This window comes from Protomyctophum parallelum (genome assembly GCF_964188405.1).
Source record: "Protomyctophum parallelum genome assembly, chromosome: 20".
In the NCBI taxonomy this organism is placed as follows: Eukaryota; Metazoa; Chordata; class Actinopteri; order Myctophiformes; family Myctophidae; genus Protomyctophum; species Protomyctophum parallelum.
In genome coordinates, this window is record NC_139718.1 from 10,233,612 (window position 1) to 10,248,399 (window position 14,788).

Here is a 14,788-nt window from a genome sequence, read left to right on the forward strand (position 1 = left end):
TTACCGGGAAGAGGAAGAGACGCCTTCCACAAGCTGCTTTTTGCCGCGCCTTGACGCCCAAGTGTGCTTACACCCAGTCTCTCATGGGAGGGCTGTGGGCAGCTCAGAAACCCGTCCACCAGTGAGATCATCGATGGGTAATCCAAGCTAATACAAACTGCAGGCTTTCTATTCCTGTAAAGTTGCAATGTGATAATGGAAGCCATCATTCTCACGATAATAAAATCTAAATATGTTTTTAAACAAATCTGCCATAATGATGTCAGTAGTGGACGGGTTTCTGAACTGCCCACTGCCCTCCTGAGACACAGAGTAGTAAAAAATTGTGGTGTTTTATTAGTATTATATATTAGTGTCCTTTAAGCATAAATTAGTTAACTTTGTGATGGCGAACAATCTATATGGGATTGCAAATTGCATGACAACAGCTACACAACAATAGACTAAAAAGAAAACACTCGCACACTACGAGGACTCCAATGAGACAGATGCTTTTATTGCACCATTTAAGTGACTGACATTTCAAGGACAAAACATTGCAGTCACCCATAGTGTGCAAGCGTTTTCTAATTTTATTCTGTATACTGTTCGTAGCTCAGCACCTGCCCAAATTTGGGTTGGGGATGTGCATGTCATTGCTCTCTTCAACAGTACACAATGTAACAGAAAGACAAAATGACTTGGTTTATAAAATGTTTTATTCATGTTACATAGCTGATACATAGGGCATCAAACAGTTCCACAAGGCTTTTGGGGACTACAATCGATGATTGGCAAAACACAATAGTGGTCCAAATCTCTAATGACAATCACTGGACTAACCAAACACCCTCTTTAAGTTGTGTACAAACCTGCATTGAAAAGACTAAACCGGACATTTGTACTAGGTGTGTATTATAACTTTGTTCCCATTCCAGTGTAATATTTGAAAAGACATGCATGACAGAATAATCTTATTAAAATGTCCCAGTATTTTGTCTGACAAAAACCTCACCGATCCCACCCCCACCCACCAACACAGGCATGCTTCAGTGAAAAGAGTGGCATCACAACCAGGAGGAAAGGTGAGAATTTAACCAATGGGCACCACCTGGCTGTGTGGTGCCAGCTGGTGCCAGCTAGTCCAGTGCACTGGCTTTCCCTGCAGTATGGAACTAAAATGTTTGTTTCAAGTTGGACTTCAGCAGCTGTAACCGTACCACATAACTGTGTAGAGACAGACACACTAAATGGGATGGAGGGACGGACAGGGGTTGGGGCACTATTTCTCAAATCTAACAAACATTTGACCCTATTGAAACTGAAAACAAAAATAATAAATCTCTGAAATTTTAAACTTGATGGGAGTTGGGTTTCCAGTTATTCAACGGGGCCCAATTAATTTATAATCTTTTTCTTTGCCTTCTAATCTGGACTATCGTGATACAAAGTATAAAGCCATTAATACTCTTCTACAGCAGAAACTGCACGTATGGAAGGCCAAGACAGAACACAAATCAAGGGGAATGGCGGGTTTCTTTTCTCCGATGTCTGTTTTTCTTACGACCAAATCCAATCATTGTGAAAAGACCCGTTTAATTTAATTTCATACACGGCATTTTCTTTTGTTCCAATAATGGGTTTGATTGCTAGAATGTTTTTAAGTGGAGCAATAAGGAATGAAGGATGTGTAAAAAGTTTTTTTCTTGTTTTTATTTGTAGTTTTGGAGATGACCCTGGCATCGGGCTTTAGTTCTCATTCTCGCCGGCCTCTCCAGCATCTCCAGCGTCACCCTCGTCGGCAGCATTGTCAGATGTCCATAACTGGAAGAAGAAAACGCAACATTAGTCATTTGTCATTTCCCCCCACCCCCATTTCCCCTCACTGTATAATGTATCTTTTCCCTTTTTTGCTTCCTATATGATGAATTCCTGTTCTGTTCTTTAGCTACATAGAAATGTCTATTTGTATGTCTCTAAATGTTTGTATGTCTCTAAATGTTTTGATGAATTGAACAATGTGGACCCTGTTGTAAACAAGTGTAATGCTTAATTGGGTCGTCCACTCACAGTTAAATTAACAGTCTTTGTATTGAGTTTGTGCTTAAAATGTACTCTAAATTCTACAAACTGTTAATAAATATTTCAATCAATCAATCAATCCAGCAGTAAATGTGCTTCCTGTCACTAACTTTTAGCTGGAAAAGATCTCACAAGGCTTTTGAGCTTGTGAGATCTGCTATCATTGCTACTTTAGTGACACTGTAGAATAAACAAATTCAAATATCAAGTGTATATACATAACATGACTTGCTTGTCAGGAATTTTTAAGTTTAAGTGTGGCGAGAATGAATACAATCTAAGAATGCAAGAAACAAAAATGGCCTTAACCCATTACATCTGTGTCATTTTAGAACTTTGCATTGGATATTCTTTTACACTTTTGAAATGTGAAAACTACTGATTTAGATGGCATTTGTAGAATCGGCCTGAGGTCTTAAAGGACAACTTTAGTTTTTGTTCAACTAAGGTTCATGTTTTAGGATGTTATTAGAGAAATTTAAAGGTGAGTGTTCATTTTCTTTCATTCTCTGCCTGCTTTCGTTTTTGGGATTTTAGCAGTTTTTGACAGGGGGGCGGGGGCATTCGAGCATGGGGCTAAATATGTGTTTTTTTTACAAAATATTGTGGCAATTTTTTTTTTTTATTATTTACTATAGTCCTAATAAACCCCAAGAAATTACATCTGACCACAAAAGATCACAGGATCTATTGAATATGACAAATTGACATATTGAGCCTATACACACAGTATAAGCCTTCCCCCAGTAGGCTACCTTCACATTCAGTAGATCCTGTGATCTTCTGTGGCCAGATGTAATTTCCTGGGGTTTATTAGGACTATAGTAAATAATATAAAAATAAATCACCATAACATTTTGTAAAGAAATACATATTTAGCCCCATGCTCGAATGCCCCCGCCCCCCTGTGAAAAATAACTAAAATCCCTAAAACGAAAGAAAGCAGCAAATGAAAAAAAATTAACACTCATCTTTTACTTTCTCTAATAACAACCTAAAACATGAACCTTGGTTGAAAAAAACTAAAGTTGTCCTTTAATGGCTAGCCGTCCAAGACCACTGACATTTACAGATGTACATAAACAAGTGTCCCTGTGATGATCATGAATGTGTCATGTGAGTGCATGAGAGCAGAAGGAGTTGACTGACTGTCAGGTTGTCTCTGAGGAGCTGCATGATGAGAGTGCTGTCTTTGTAGGACTCCTCGCTTAACTTGTCCAACTCTGCAATGGCGTCGTCGAATGCCTGTTAGCCAAAGGAGAAGAAAATAATTGACAACTAACACTTTATAATCAAAGGTTTCCTCACAAAACTGTTTCACCCATAACTATCACATGCTTCTCAAAATAAATTGATTTTCTAACCAAAACTGTGTTGCTCTCCATTTACTTTCACATTTATATAACAAGACATTTAAAGATTCTTTAACCGTTTCCATCCGTAGGACGTGGCCACACAAGAGAGAACAATATTCTGATTTTTTTCCTTTTTTAATTTTTCAGTCACTCTCGGCCACTGTACTTTGTGCTCTACGGCAATATTAGCTTCCCGTTGACTTAGCTGTTAGCACGGCAGAAAGAATGCCTCGTCTCTCCTAATCCAGGGCGCTCTCTGTGGTTTTGATCTGATTTACTGGAGCTTCATTTCTGCTCCTCATCCGTCTCTCGTTCAAAATATGAACGCTTTTTGGATCATATAACGTATAAATTAAAACGATCGCAATGTAAGCTAGCAAAGTAAAGCAAACCATTTCTTCGTTTTTTCCCCGGATTGTTTCCGAGGGGTGGGTTTCAGAGTAAAAGCGCCAAAGCGGCCATGTCTTTCCGGCACCCCAGAGCTCCTATTTTGAAGGAATCCCGGCGCCGATTGTGTTAATGTGTGCACAAAATATTTACCCCCTCCTTCGCTTATATTAGACACACCGATATGGGTGAGGTATAAAGAAGAATGCTTGCCAACCTGTTTGGCCAATCCACATGCTTTGTCTGGGGAGTTGAGGATCTCATAGAAGAACACAGAGAAGTTAAGGGCTAGGCCCAGGCGGATGGGATGTGTGGGGTCCATATTTTCCTTGCTGATGTCAAATGCCTGCTGGTAAGCTTCCTGAGAGTTTTCAATGGTCGCTAGGGACAAACAAAAGAAGCATTGAGGACATTCGTGATTAGTAATTGAATGCATGAACATGGGAGTACAATCTTGTCATTATTAAAGCATTACTTAAGGCATGATTGATATAACTATCGGCTCGCAATGCATTTGTCCCATACGCATTTCGTGCTTTATTCATTTAAAGACCTTTTAAGCGTCGTACGAAGCCAACTCTTGTCGTGACAAATCATGACAACACACACAATATTTCGGGCCAAACAAAGAATTAGAAAGTAGAAAAGAACGGCAGGTTACAACTCTTTTTTGTTGTTTTTCTTCTTTATAATTATTTGTTTGGTCCAAAATATTGTGTGTGTTGTCATGATTTGTCACGACAAGAGTTGGCTTCGTACGACGCTTAAAAGGTCTTTAAATAAATAAAGCACGAAATGCCTATGGGACAAATGCATTGCGATTCATTTCCTGGGCCACTCGTTGTTCTGAAAGGGGGAGGGACTGCGACGCTCTATAGAACAGTCCAGACAGGCACACAGGGCAAAGGAACTCTTGTGTGTTACATAATGTGTATCCCCGTCGGAGGTTGGAAGCCAGTACAGTGAGCTGACACACACTCGCCATCATTCCATTCTATAAGATAGGGGCCCTGCAGTCGTGTAAGTGTGACTCAACAACCCTTTCCCATCTCATTTCCAGCTCTTTAACCCAGTCATGACGGGAACCCCTTTTGGTGTTTTAACATGATACAAATATTTTTATACAGAGGAAAAGGCTCTCAAGTTAGAAAATTATAATTAAAATGAAACTGAATGAGAATTTAACAAATGTTAAGTCAAACTTGCTTATCAAAATATAATTAATCCGTTAATAATCAAAATGCTCTTAAGTGAACCCTTTAGGAGATGAATAGGACAACCAGTCTACACTTGTGAAGAATAGGACAACCAGTCTACTCTTGTGAAGTGCTCTTGAGAAAGAAAATCCCTTGGAATCCCCTGTGTAAAAGTTAGACATTTAAATTACATTTAGGTTACAACCATTTCAATTATGAAAGTATTGCCAAAATGATTCCAGGTGCTCTACAGACAACAAGGTAGAGAACTGAAGAATGATGGTGAATGCAAGGCAATTTACCTGTCCTGTCATCACCAGAGGCAACTTCGGCGAGGTATCTATAATAATCTCCCTTCATTTTAAGGTAGAAGACTTTGCTCTCTGGGTTTTTGGAGTTTGGAATTAAATGTTGGTTCAGCAGGCCCTGTGGACAGAAAAGACAAAACACCATCAATCATTTTGCATGGCATCCAATATTTCACTGCAACAAGGTACAGCATCTACAATTCCAACAGTTCACCCGAGAATAACACAAGGATGGCCAATAATACCCAATGCAGAAGATTAACTGCTAAAATAACTGAAACGGTGCTACTGCATTTTAGGCTACTTATTATAGTTACATCGACTTTCACAGAATGTTTAGTTAAACACCTTCTCTCATGTCTCCTTCTGGGTGGGGTCTATCACTGATATAAACTGTACCTCTGAATTGTGACATGGTGCCTGCCTTGAGACCCGCCTGTGCTGCAGCATCCGTGTACTGCTGTGCACGTTAAATAAAGATCATCAAGACAGACCTTGCTCGCCTCCTGATTCCTCACGCGTTTAATGTGTGTGTAAAACTGCCACATCAATAGTCACCCACTATATGGATCTTGTTTCAACAGTGATTGTGACCCTCAAATGCACGTTATAACTCATTAAATGGAGATAAAACCACACATGGGCATCACAAGTATCACTGTTCACCTTCGTCCACCAGAGAGCACTCCCCTCTCAATTCTTGCTGTTGCTACAGTATAGGGCCTACATGTCAATGATTAATGAGTATAATTCCATGCCATCAGGAGGAAAGTGAGTGCATGTGCTTGGCTGCCCAGTGGTCGTTTAAGGAAAAGCCACAGTGTGCAACCGTGCACTGCGTCAACTCAAACTCAAGTCATTCCAAGTTGTCCACAATCAGGCCAGGTCTCCTGTGTGTGCCCGATTCCAGGCCAGTGCTGCTACCACTGCTCCTCAGTCATTTATTTCTGCATAGCACAGTCTGTTGGATCATTACTGCTGATGATTTTGGGCAAGTTGTAGTGATGATATTGCCTTTCCAGGATCTCTTTTACTGGCTAGGTCAAAGAAAGTGCAATTAAATAAACAAAAAGGACGACTTTACTTCATCCTAAAACATACCAGCAAATGCAATATTTAACTCATTCTGACCTGAGATCAGATTCTAAAAATGTCTTCTACATCCCGACAGTTTTCTGAAAAAGCTATGTTTCTATGTCAGTCGTTCTTTGATTTTTCAAAAATAGCAGACCTACAAGCTCGTAGTGCGCCACTCGGTGGCGCGCTATGAGCTTGTAGATCTGCTATTTTTAAATAGCTAAAGCATAACATAATGCTAACACCAAAAGGGGTTCCCGCCCCAAAATGGGTTAAATAGGGCTCAAGTTCAAACACAAGGCGAGCTATTTAAAAATAGCGAGCAAGTTTTGAATTGCCTTTATTCATTGAGGAACTTGATCCCAGACCCCATAGTGATGTGGCCTCATCATACACCAGCACAGGTTCAAAAGTACAAAGAAGACTTCATTCTGCAAAAGGCTGACCATATATACACCTTTTCAACAGATTCTGAGTTGTGTGATCAATGTCACCATCAGTGATGTAAATAAGTTTTCAATGTAATGGGTCCCGGGACCCAGGCAGGGGTGGTCTTTTAGATGAGTCCCAGGGACATTTTATGGGTCCTACTTCAACGATGTTAGAGTACAGTACCGAGTACAGTATTGCATCACAGGACCCCCAGAGTGTGACATGATTGCGTCCTCTCTCAATTTAGTGAGTCTAAGGATGCAGGCTATTTGCATCACTGCACTATATACACTGCAGGACTACAGAATTAATTGAGATCAAATGCCTAATTTGAGAAATGAATTTGTAGTCGTGTTTTTCAGGATCTAGGGCTAGGCTCAGTAGGCTGTAAAAAAGGGTTGAATGTTGCTACTTTTGTTTTAAACAACAAAAACAAAAAAAGATGGAAGGAAGATCACAAATTCGAATAAAACAAAGAATATGTCAAAAGGCCCAGAAGTGAGTGATGTTTAAAGGCTTAGCCATGCTACTTTATCGCACCATGGCAGATTACTATGGCTAATCGGCGTCAGTGAAATCAGAGCTTATGGTCAAGTTAACCGATTTAGAGATCAGATTACTCATTTCAACCCAGATGAAGCTGCTTCCCAATACACCTCAGACCTAATCCCGAGTAAAAACAACTGTGTCGGTGGCGTCACTGGTAAGCAAGTTTCTGAATAGGGATGCACCGATCCGATACTCGATATTCTAGATCGGGTATCGGATCGGTGGCCGATCCATTATCCGATCCGATCCGATAATTATGTGTAATTACAGTATGAAAACAACTCTACCTCCTCTGTGACACAGCAGTGTAGTATTGACAGTATAACATGTGGAATGCAGCCAGGCTAGCCTGCGCACACATTAACCTGGTCTAATTGTTGCAGTTATTTAATAAATAATTCAGTGCATTTATATCTGTTTGTTACATTTTGTTTTACAAAGTTGGGAAAGTAATGTTTAAGTCAAGCCTTGATGTTGCCTTACACAAAATAATGATTCCAGACTCCACACAGTGAGGCATACAGCTTAATAGGTTATTACGTTTCTTTGTGGGGGGTATCGGATCGGTACTCTGTATCGGCAGATACTGGACCCCCATGTATCGAAATCGGTATCGAATGCCAAAAAGCCGGATCGGTGCATCCCTATTTCTGAACAGTCTAGACAGAGTAGACAAAACTGGTAGCATATTATATAATGAGCATTATATATATATATATATATATATATATATACACACACACACACACACATAATTATATATATTTTCCAGGTGGACTACCAATGCAAAAAATATATTGCTGTAACTAAGCTTAATGTATCCGTTGGAAAAGGTTTTCCGTACCTTTTAATTCCCACCAGACTTAATTGCCCAACAAATGGAAGATTGCAAAAAATATAGAAGGTTTTTTTTTTTTAAGCCTCTCTTATTAAACTCCAGGAGGAAAGAGCCTGACCATGCCCGAACTCTAGACACAATCCCGGCAGCCACTCCCCACCCATTTACTGACACAAAGATTAGCTCAGCCGAAGCATGCGCATGTCTCAAGTGCCAAACATTCCTCTGCCATTGCATGCATTGCACAACAGACATGCTGCAGAGAAGCTGCCACACTCACAATGCATTCACACAGTGCTCAGATTTCAGCCACCAACTCTCTATCACACAGCAGCCAGAATCAGCCTATGCCACTGGATAAGAACTGAACTGGCAATACCTCCGTCTGTACTGCTTTACACATGTAGCAAGAACTGATATGGTCTGATTTAACCCATTTTGACCTGAGATCAGATTCTAAAAATGTCTTCTACATCCTGACAGTTTTCTGAAAAAGCTATGTTTCTATATCTAAAAGCTCACAATGCATCTGCCATTTTCACTAAAGAAATGTAATAATCATTCAATAAGCGTAATCTAGGCAAGAGTTTGAAATCTATAAACCATTGACTTGAAAGTCACATAAAACTAGTACTAGTCTAGGATATATTTATATTACATCACTCATCACACCTGAGAGATATTCCATTTAGAATGAACAATGTGGGGCATCTCCATGGCAACACAAATGATAGTTTGACCCTGAAAAATAATGTGTGCGGCAAGGTTACATCCATTTTTAGGAATGGCAATCCAGCCTAGATTAGTGTATAACACGTTGTGTGCATCTAGACACCCGTTATAACATCAGGTCTCGCCTTTTGTTGACTGTACTTTTCACACTTTCAGCCAATTTATTTTTGTTCGTTTCAAGTCGAGTAGACATTTCATATTTTTTTGTATTTGTAATTGAATTGTTTGTAAGTATTTTTAATGTGGACCCCAAGAAGACTAGCTGGTTGAAATGACACCAGCTAATGGGGTAAAGGTAGGTTTTTTTAAATATGCAATCGTCTTGGTGTCACCTTAAATGCAAGATTCCTATTTGGACAATTGCAGATAATTTCTTTTTTTTTTAATCCGATTTTGACTATTTTGTGTGTGCTCCAACAATATGCTCTATAATTGGGCCTTGATTGGCACATTATGAAAGAGTGTGTGAACAGATTCAATTCTGCAGGTCATAGCCCATTTGTCTAGATTAGAAGCTCTACATGTCGCCCTAAGTGAAACTCAGCCTGGCCAGTGGCCACTAGTGTCTGCTTCTCTCTCTGAAGCTTAACAGCTGTCCAACCTCTGCTCAGCTGGGAGTATGACACACTGCTGCATAGTAAAATTATCAGTGTTCACTCGTGTACCAAATGGGACCTGTAAGGGACCATTTGACTCCATTTGTATTTTGTGCACTCGCACAGTTATGATGATGCCTGAAGGAGGTCAGTATAGACCGAAAGCTTGCAAATAAATGCATTGATTGTGCACAGATCAGAGTGTGCGAAGATTCCCTTTATTTTTTGCACTTTTTTTGTTACAAATGGATAAATGAACACTGAGAATGTTACTGTGTGTAGTTTCAGTGTCTCCAGTCAGTGTGGAAAACCATCACAACAGAGGGTACTAGCAGCAGTCTCCACACAGCTGCTGATTTAATAGATGCACGACTAGCAGGACAGAGCTGCGCAGACAAGTTGAGGCATGAGGTATGACTGACACATGCCCTCCAGCAACGACAGACGCAAAGTCAACACTCGGTGGTGGAGATAGGCTGAGTCAGACTCAGAGGCATGTATTCACCTCACTCACTCCTTCGCCCCACCCCAGGAGGGAGGTTGATCAACTGGGACCACCACCCTCCACACAGAGACCAACAGCTCTGGGAATACAGCCTAATTGAACAGCAAAGCTTCCGAAACCAGGTATCCTGTAATACACTAGTAAGGTTGCCTCAGATTTAACAAGTGAAAACATGTCAATGATGTCCCCCCATAGGAACAGAAGCAGAACAGTCATTGATTATACTCTGTGTACATAATCTATAGCGAGAAAAGCTGCACACAATCAAGCCACTGCAAATATTTATATTTCACTGGTTAATGGTTATATTTCACTGGTTAGCGGCTATTATCATGAGTGGATTCATTAGCATTTTGTTGAAGAGAATATGTACTGAGAATACTGGTATTTTACACGTGTGCACTTTTTACTACTTGAGCCCTATATAAAACAAATGGCCCATCTACAAGCTTGTACATTGTACAAAAGGTCAAAATCTGAGATGTTTTGAAAGTTTCACCTATAATACCTTGGCCAAAATGGGGATGCCAGGTTGGAAGTTGTTAACTGAACTCTCTCACCTGGTCAACCCACATTAGAATCCCATGAGCCAGATGTGACAGCATCAAACAGGGCCACACACACATACAGAATTATTTCCCATGTCTGTCTGTGTGTGTGTGTCACTGCTTGCTTACTTCCCCACCCAGACAGACACACCTTGCTGGCAGCTGTATTCACTATGACCTTTTGTCAGCTCACACCCTTGCATGGTTGCAAGCCATTGTTCCTAGTTACAGATTCCCAAAGGGAAGGAATGGTTTGAGGACTACACACAATACTTCCTTCTTCTCTCAGGCCTGAGACAAGGCAAGTTAACATTTATAGAATAATAGAGGAACTTGCCGGAAACACGGGAAATGCCTTTATCACATTACTGGACTAAAGGGTCACTGTTTGACTGAACTTTAGTATTAGTCTGAATTAACCACACACACAGGATGGGACGATAATAATTATCGTGATTGTTTTTTAAATGCTCACAATAAATCATATCGTAGATTTACATTTATCGTGAAATTATTCATACACTAGGATGAAGCATTCGAAGCTTTTGTTTTGCTACAAATTCAGTACCACCGTCTTAAACCCTATACTTGATCAAACAGACCTGTAAAAAGCACTCACTACGTGCTTATTTCAAATCTATTCTACATATTTATTACGTTGTAACGCTTGTGAGCTTGTAGATCGTCTACTTTTGGCTAAAGTCCCCCTCAGAATAGGAATGCTGGGGGTTAAAGTGGTTTAACAAAAGTGGCATTTTAAGTTTTAATCTTTAATGATTATCACAATATCGTTAATCGCAATTACTTCTGACACTATACGTGACATGTAATTTACATATATATATATATATATATATAAAAAAGAGACACCAAACGCCTGACAAAATGACATGGTCATACAAATCAAACTGCTTTGTTGAACAAATGTGGCTTCTTTCCCAACAAATATAGGACTACTGAAAGTAGTCACTATGCTATTGCTGGACAGTGGACAGAAGACAGCCTGATAGAAAAAGACCCCTTTCTTTCACAATAAATTCAAGCTAAAGGCAAGAGACACTACATTCCAAAAGGAGCAGCATAGTGACTGGACTGGATGAATAACTGATGTCTCGTGCTAGCACTTCCCTACAAGCCTCAAGGATCAGGGAGTGGGAGTGTGTGTGTGTGTGTGTGTGTGTGTGTGTGTGTGTGTGGGGGGGGGGTAATGAAAATACACTGACCAATTATGTGCATCACTGATTCTACCACGAATCCTGGCCAATTAGTGCTAATGACTACGTGATGGCAATCTACTACTTGTCTGTCTGCTGCAATACAATAATGATGTGTATTGCTATAAATATAATCTAATGCAATAAAACACAAGAGTGTAGCTACAGCACCCAGGCTCAACACTATTATGCAAATTCTAAGATACGATATGAATAAGCAACCCATTTACATTGGAAGTGAAACAAGTCCTTTAGGTTTCATTGTGTACACTAGAAAATAAATTTAAGCTGCAAACCGGACATAAAAAAAGATTGAAATCCATCTGTATGGTAGCATACAATAATGCAATGGCTGTCTGCCTGTCTAATGTGTCTATATTTCCAATTCAGGACACCTACTTATTGACATGTCGTAGCCTATGAAGGAGCCCATAACAGCAGCAAGGAACCTCTCCCATAGCCAAGCGGGAGACGCGGGTTCGAATCCCAGGTACTATAGTAGCAGCAGGACATTAAAAGTAAATCTTGATTTACCAATACGTCGTTGCAGATGTCTCGCAGCTCGGCTTCCACTTTCTCCCGATATTCGTTGACCATCTGCAGCTTCTTGTCGCTGCCCTCGGTCTTCTGTCCGATGCTGGAGATGACCCTCCAGGCCGACCGCCTCGCTCCCACCACGTTCTTGTAGGCGACGGATAGCAGGTTCCTCTCCTCATTTGACAGCTCGCCTCCCTTCTCCGTCACCTCCTTCATCGATGCTGCCATGTCGTCGTAGCGCTCGGCTTGCTCCGCCAACTTGGCCTTCTGAATAAGCTCCGTTTTATCCATAGTTTATTTATATGTTTGTTTTCCCCCCTAGATCGTAGTATTCACCCGAAAAAGAGAGAAAGGGGTCCCGGGAATAATGGGAGGCTGCCAAGGAATGGAATAGAATGAAGGGGGGCAGACAGTACAGTCGTCGTCAACGTCGATTCCACCACGCCACAGTAACGTTACAACCTGCGAAAAGAGAAAGCATACGCTTTAGAAATGCACCGATTAAACTCGCATTTTAAGTTATCTAGCGCGTTAAATTAGATTTAATCGAGCAATCCTACGATCGGAAATCCCGCACCCTCTCTCGGTACGGACCGCTGATATAACGCTACTGGGTTGGCTGCTAACAAGCTACGAGTTGCAGTGAGTGAGGCGACCAAGGCGGCGAAAAGGATTTGAACGTGACGTCACACATAGGAAGTGTGTGTAGTAGCCCTGTAGCCTTACGTCACAGGACCGACCATTTCTTTTTTTAAAGATTTATTTATTGATAATGCAGATATCATTTACAACAATTACAGAATCATGATTTTTTTTTTTTTTAAACAAGACAAGACAAACTCAAAAAGGAAAAGACAAACCACAGTAAAAACAACCACCCACCCACCCACCCCCCACGACCGACCATTTCTTTCGACAAGTGCGGAAAGAAAGCGAGTAGTTATTGATCAGTGGTGGAAAGTAGATTTACCTTAAGTACTTAAGTAAAGTACTACAAATACCTCGAAATTACCTAAGTACTATTTCCCATTTTCCAATACTCTACTCCACTACATCTCGGATCCAAATGTTGTACTTAACATTAGTTACTACTTGCTAGTTACTACGATTAATACAAAACACAATCAGGCCACTTCAGCACTATTTTAGTACATTGCGTCCATTTGAAAATAAGCCGATCTACAAGCTCACATTGCGTCGCATAATGAGTAATTTTACTTTTGGTACCTCAAGTATATTTTGAAGCCAATACTTTTATTTGTAACGGAGTATTTCTATATTGCACTATTGATAATTTTACTTCGGTACAAATTGAGAGTAGGCTACTTTGTTTTACCACCGTCCAAGGTTCCCAAAAAGTCGGAAGCACTTCCGATAAAATATGCTTTAGCCGTGACATCACTGACGTATCCTCCTTCAGTTGGCATCTATTCTACATTGTAGTCGAGCAGTGTGCGAACGTGAAACAGATTTATCAAGCATCGCTTACGGGGCTAGCATTAAGATGGCCATTTCAGAAGGACCTCGGCAGTTCTTAGTCTAAATAGGTGGCTTTCTAAAAATACAGCTCACGCATTGGAAGCACGTTCGACTGCAGAGACAAGAGCAGCCCGACACAACCCACACTGACGTTACTCGGAAGGCAGGCTAGCTTAGCGTAGCTAGCTGGGCCACTCCTTTCAATAAAATGTAACTCTTAACTCTACTGATACAAATCATTAAAGCATGCCTCGGGTTGACACCCGACAAACCAACATTAGCACAAACGCCATTTTAAGGGGGGGGAAACGTGCAAGCAAAAAGCATAATAATGAATGATCCTGACCTACTGAGATCCAAATTTGCTCCACAAAATTGATCCGATTTGAGAGATTGGTCGGAAGGCAAAGAACAGCAGCAGCCTTGAAATCCACCCGAACTTGCTAAACGGGGCGTCGCGACCAAGCCGTTGTCGTCCAATCACCAATTCCTATATAAATTGATCGACGGAGATGTTTCGAAATATCGACCAGTAGATGTTTTGCGCGGGGGAAAGGGGCGGGACTTGAGGGGGTAGTTTGACAGGCCGGTAGGCTGCAGCTGGGGCCACGGGGTTTCCTCCAATTAGAGCAAGGGAGAAGACGTCACCGGGTTGCCATGGCGATTGTCCTCCAATCACGCCTCCTCCCACATCGCAGGCACCAGCACCAGGCAGGAGCGGGTGTGGCACTCTTTAGCAACTAACTGCCCGTCTTTTACATCAGCGGTTCCCAAACCTTTTCATGTCATGGACCCCAAAATTGACAATAATTAGCCCCGCGGACCCCCATTTGAAAAGATATGCCACTGATTCTCAACCTGTTTAATTTCAAGGACCCCCAGTTTGAAATGCATTAGGCTATATACGGACCCCCATTTAATGACATTTCTATCTCTGGGACCCCCAATTTATATTGTAAAATCAATGTTATCTT

At 40.9% G+C, this 14,788-nt stretch overlaps 1 protein-coding gene across 3 annotated transcripts; it reads right to left on the reverse strand.

The window, feature by feature from the left end:
- Positions 1-680: 680 nt before the first annotated feature.
- On the reverse strand, positions 681-14,317 carry LOC310877868 (14-3-3 protein beta/alpha-1-like). Of its 3 annotated transcripts, none has more exons than XM_083791844.1 (6): positions 14,161-14,317; positions 12,333-12,797; positions 5,302-5,425; positions 4,021-4,184; positions 3,211-3,306; positions 681-1,803 (listed from the first exon to the last, which is right to left on the reverse strand). In XM_083791844.1, exons 2-6 carry the CDS (start codon positions 12,624-12,626, stop codon positions 1,729-1,731), a joined length of 753 nt encoding a protein of 250 aa, XP_083647970.1. In that variant the 5' UTR covers positions 12,627-12,797; positions 14,161-14,317; the 3' UTR covers positions 681-1,728. The 3 variants fall into 3 exon arrangements, with proteins under 3 accessions (XP_083647970.1, XP_083647972.1, XP_083647971.1); XM_083791846.1 differs by having other exon boundaries at positions 14,165-14,250; XM_083791845.1 differs by lacking the exon at positions 14,161-14,317 and having other exon boundaries at positions 12,333-12,960.
- Positions 14,318-14,788: the final 471 nt, after the last annotated feature.

Bases quoted from the DNA above. Each gene is read 5' to 3' on its own strand.
- LOC310877868 (XM_083791844.1), bottom strand. From the start codon at position 12,626: ATGGATAAAACGGAGCTTATTCAGAAGGCCAAGTTGGCGGAGCAAGCC. The intron at 3,307-4,020 runs GTTGGCAAGCAT...TTTGGCTAACAG, and splicing joins CATGTGGATTGGCCAAACAG to GCATTCGACGACGCCATTGC. The intron at 1,804-3,210 runs GTCAGTCAACTC...TTCTTCTTCCAG, and splicing joins TCCTCAGAGACAACCTGACA to TTATGGACATCTGACAATGC.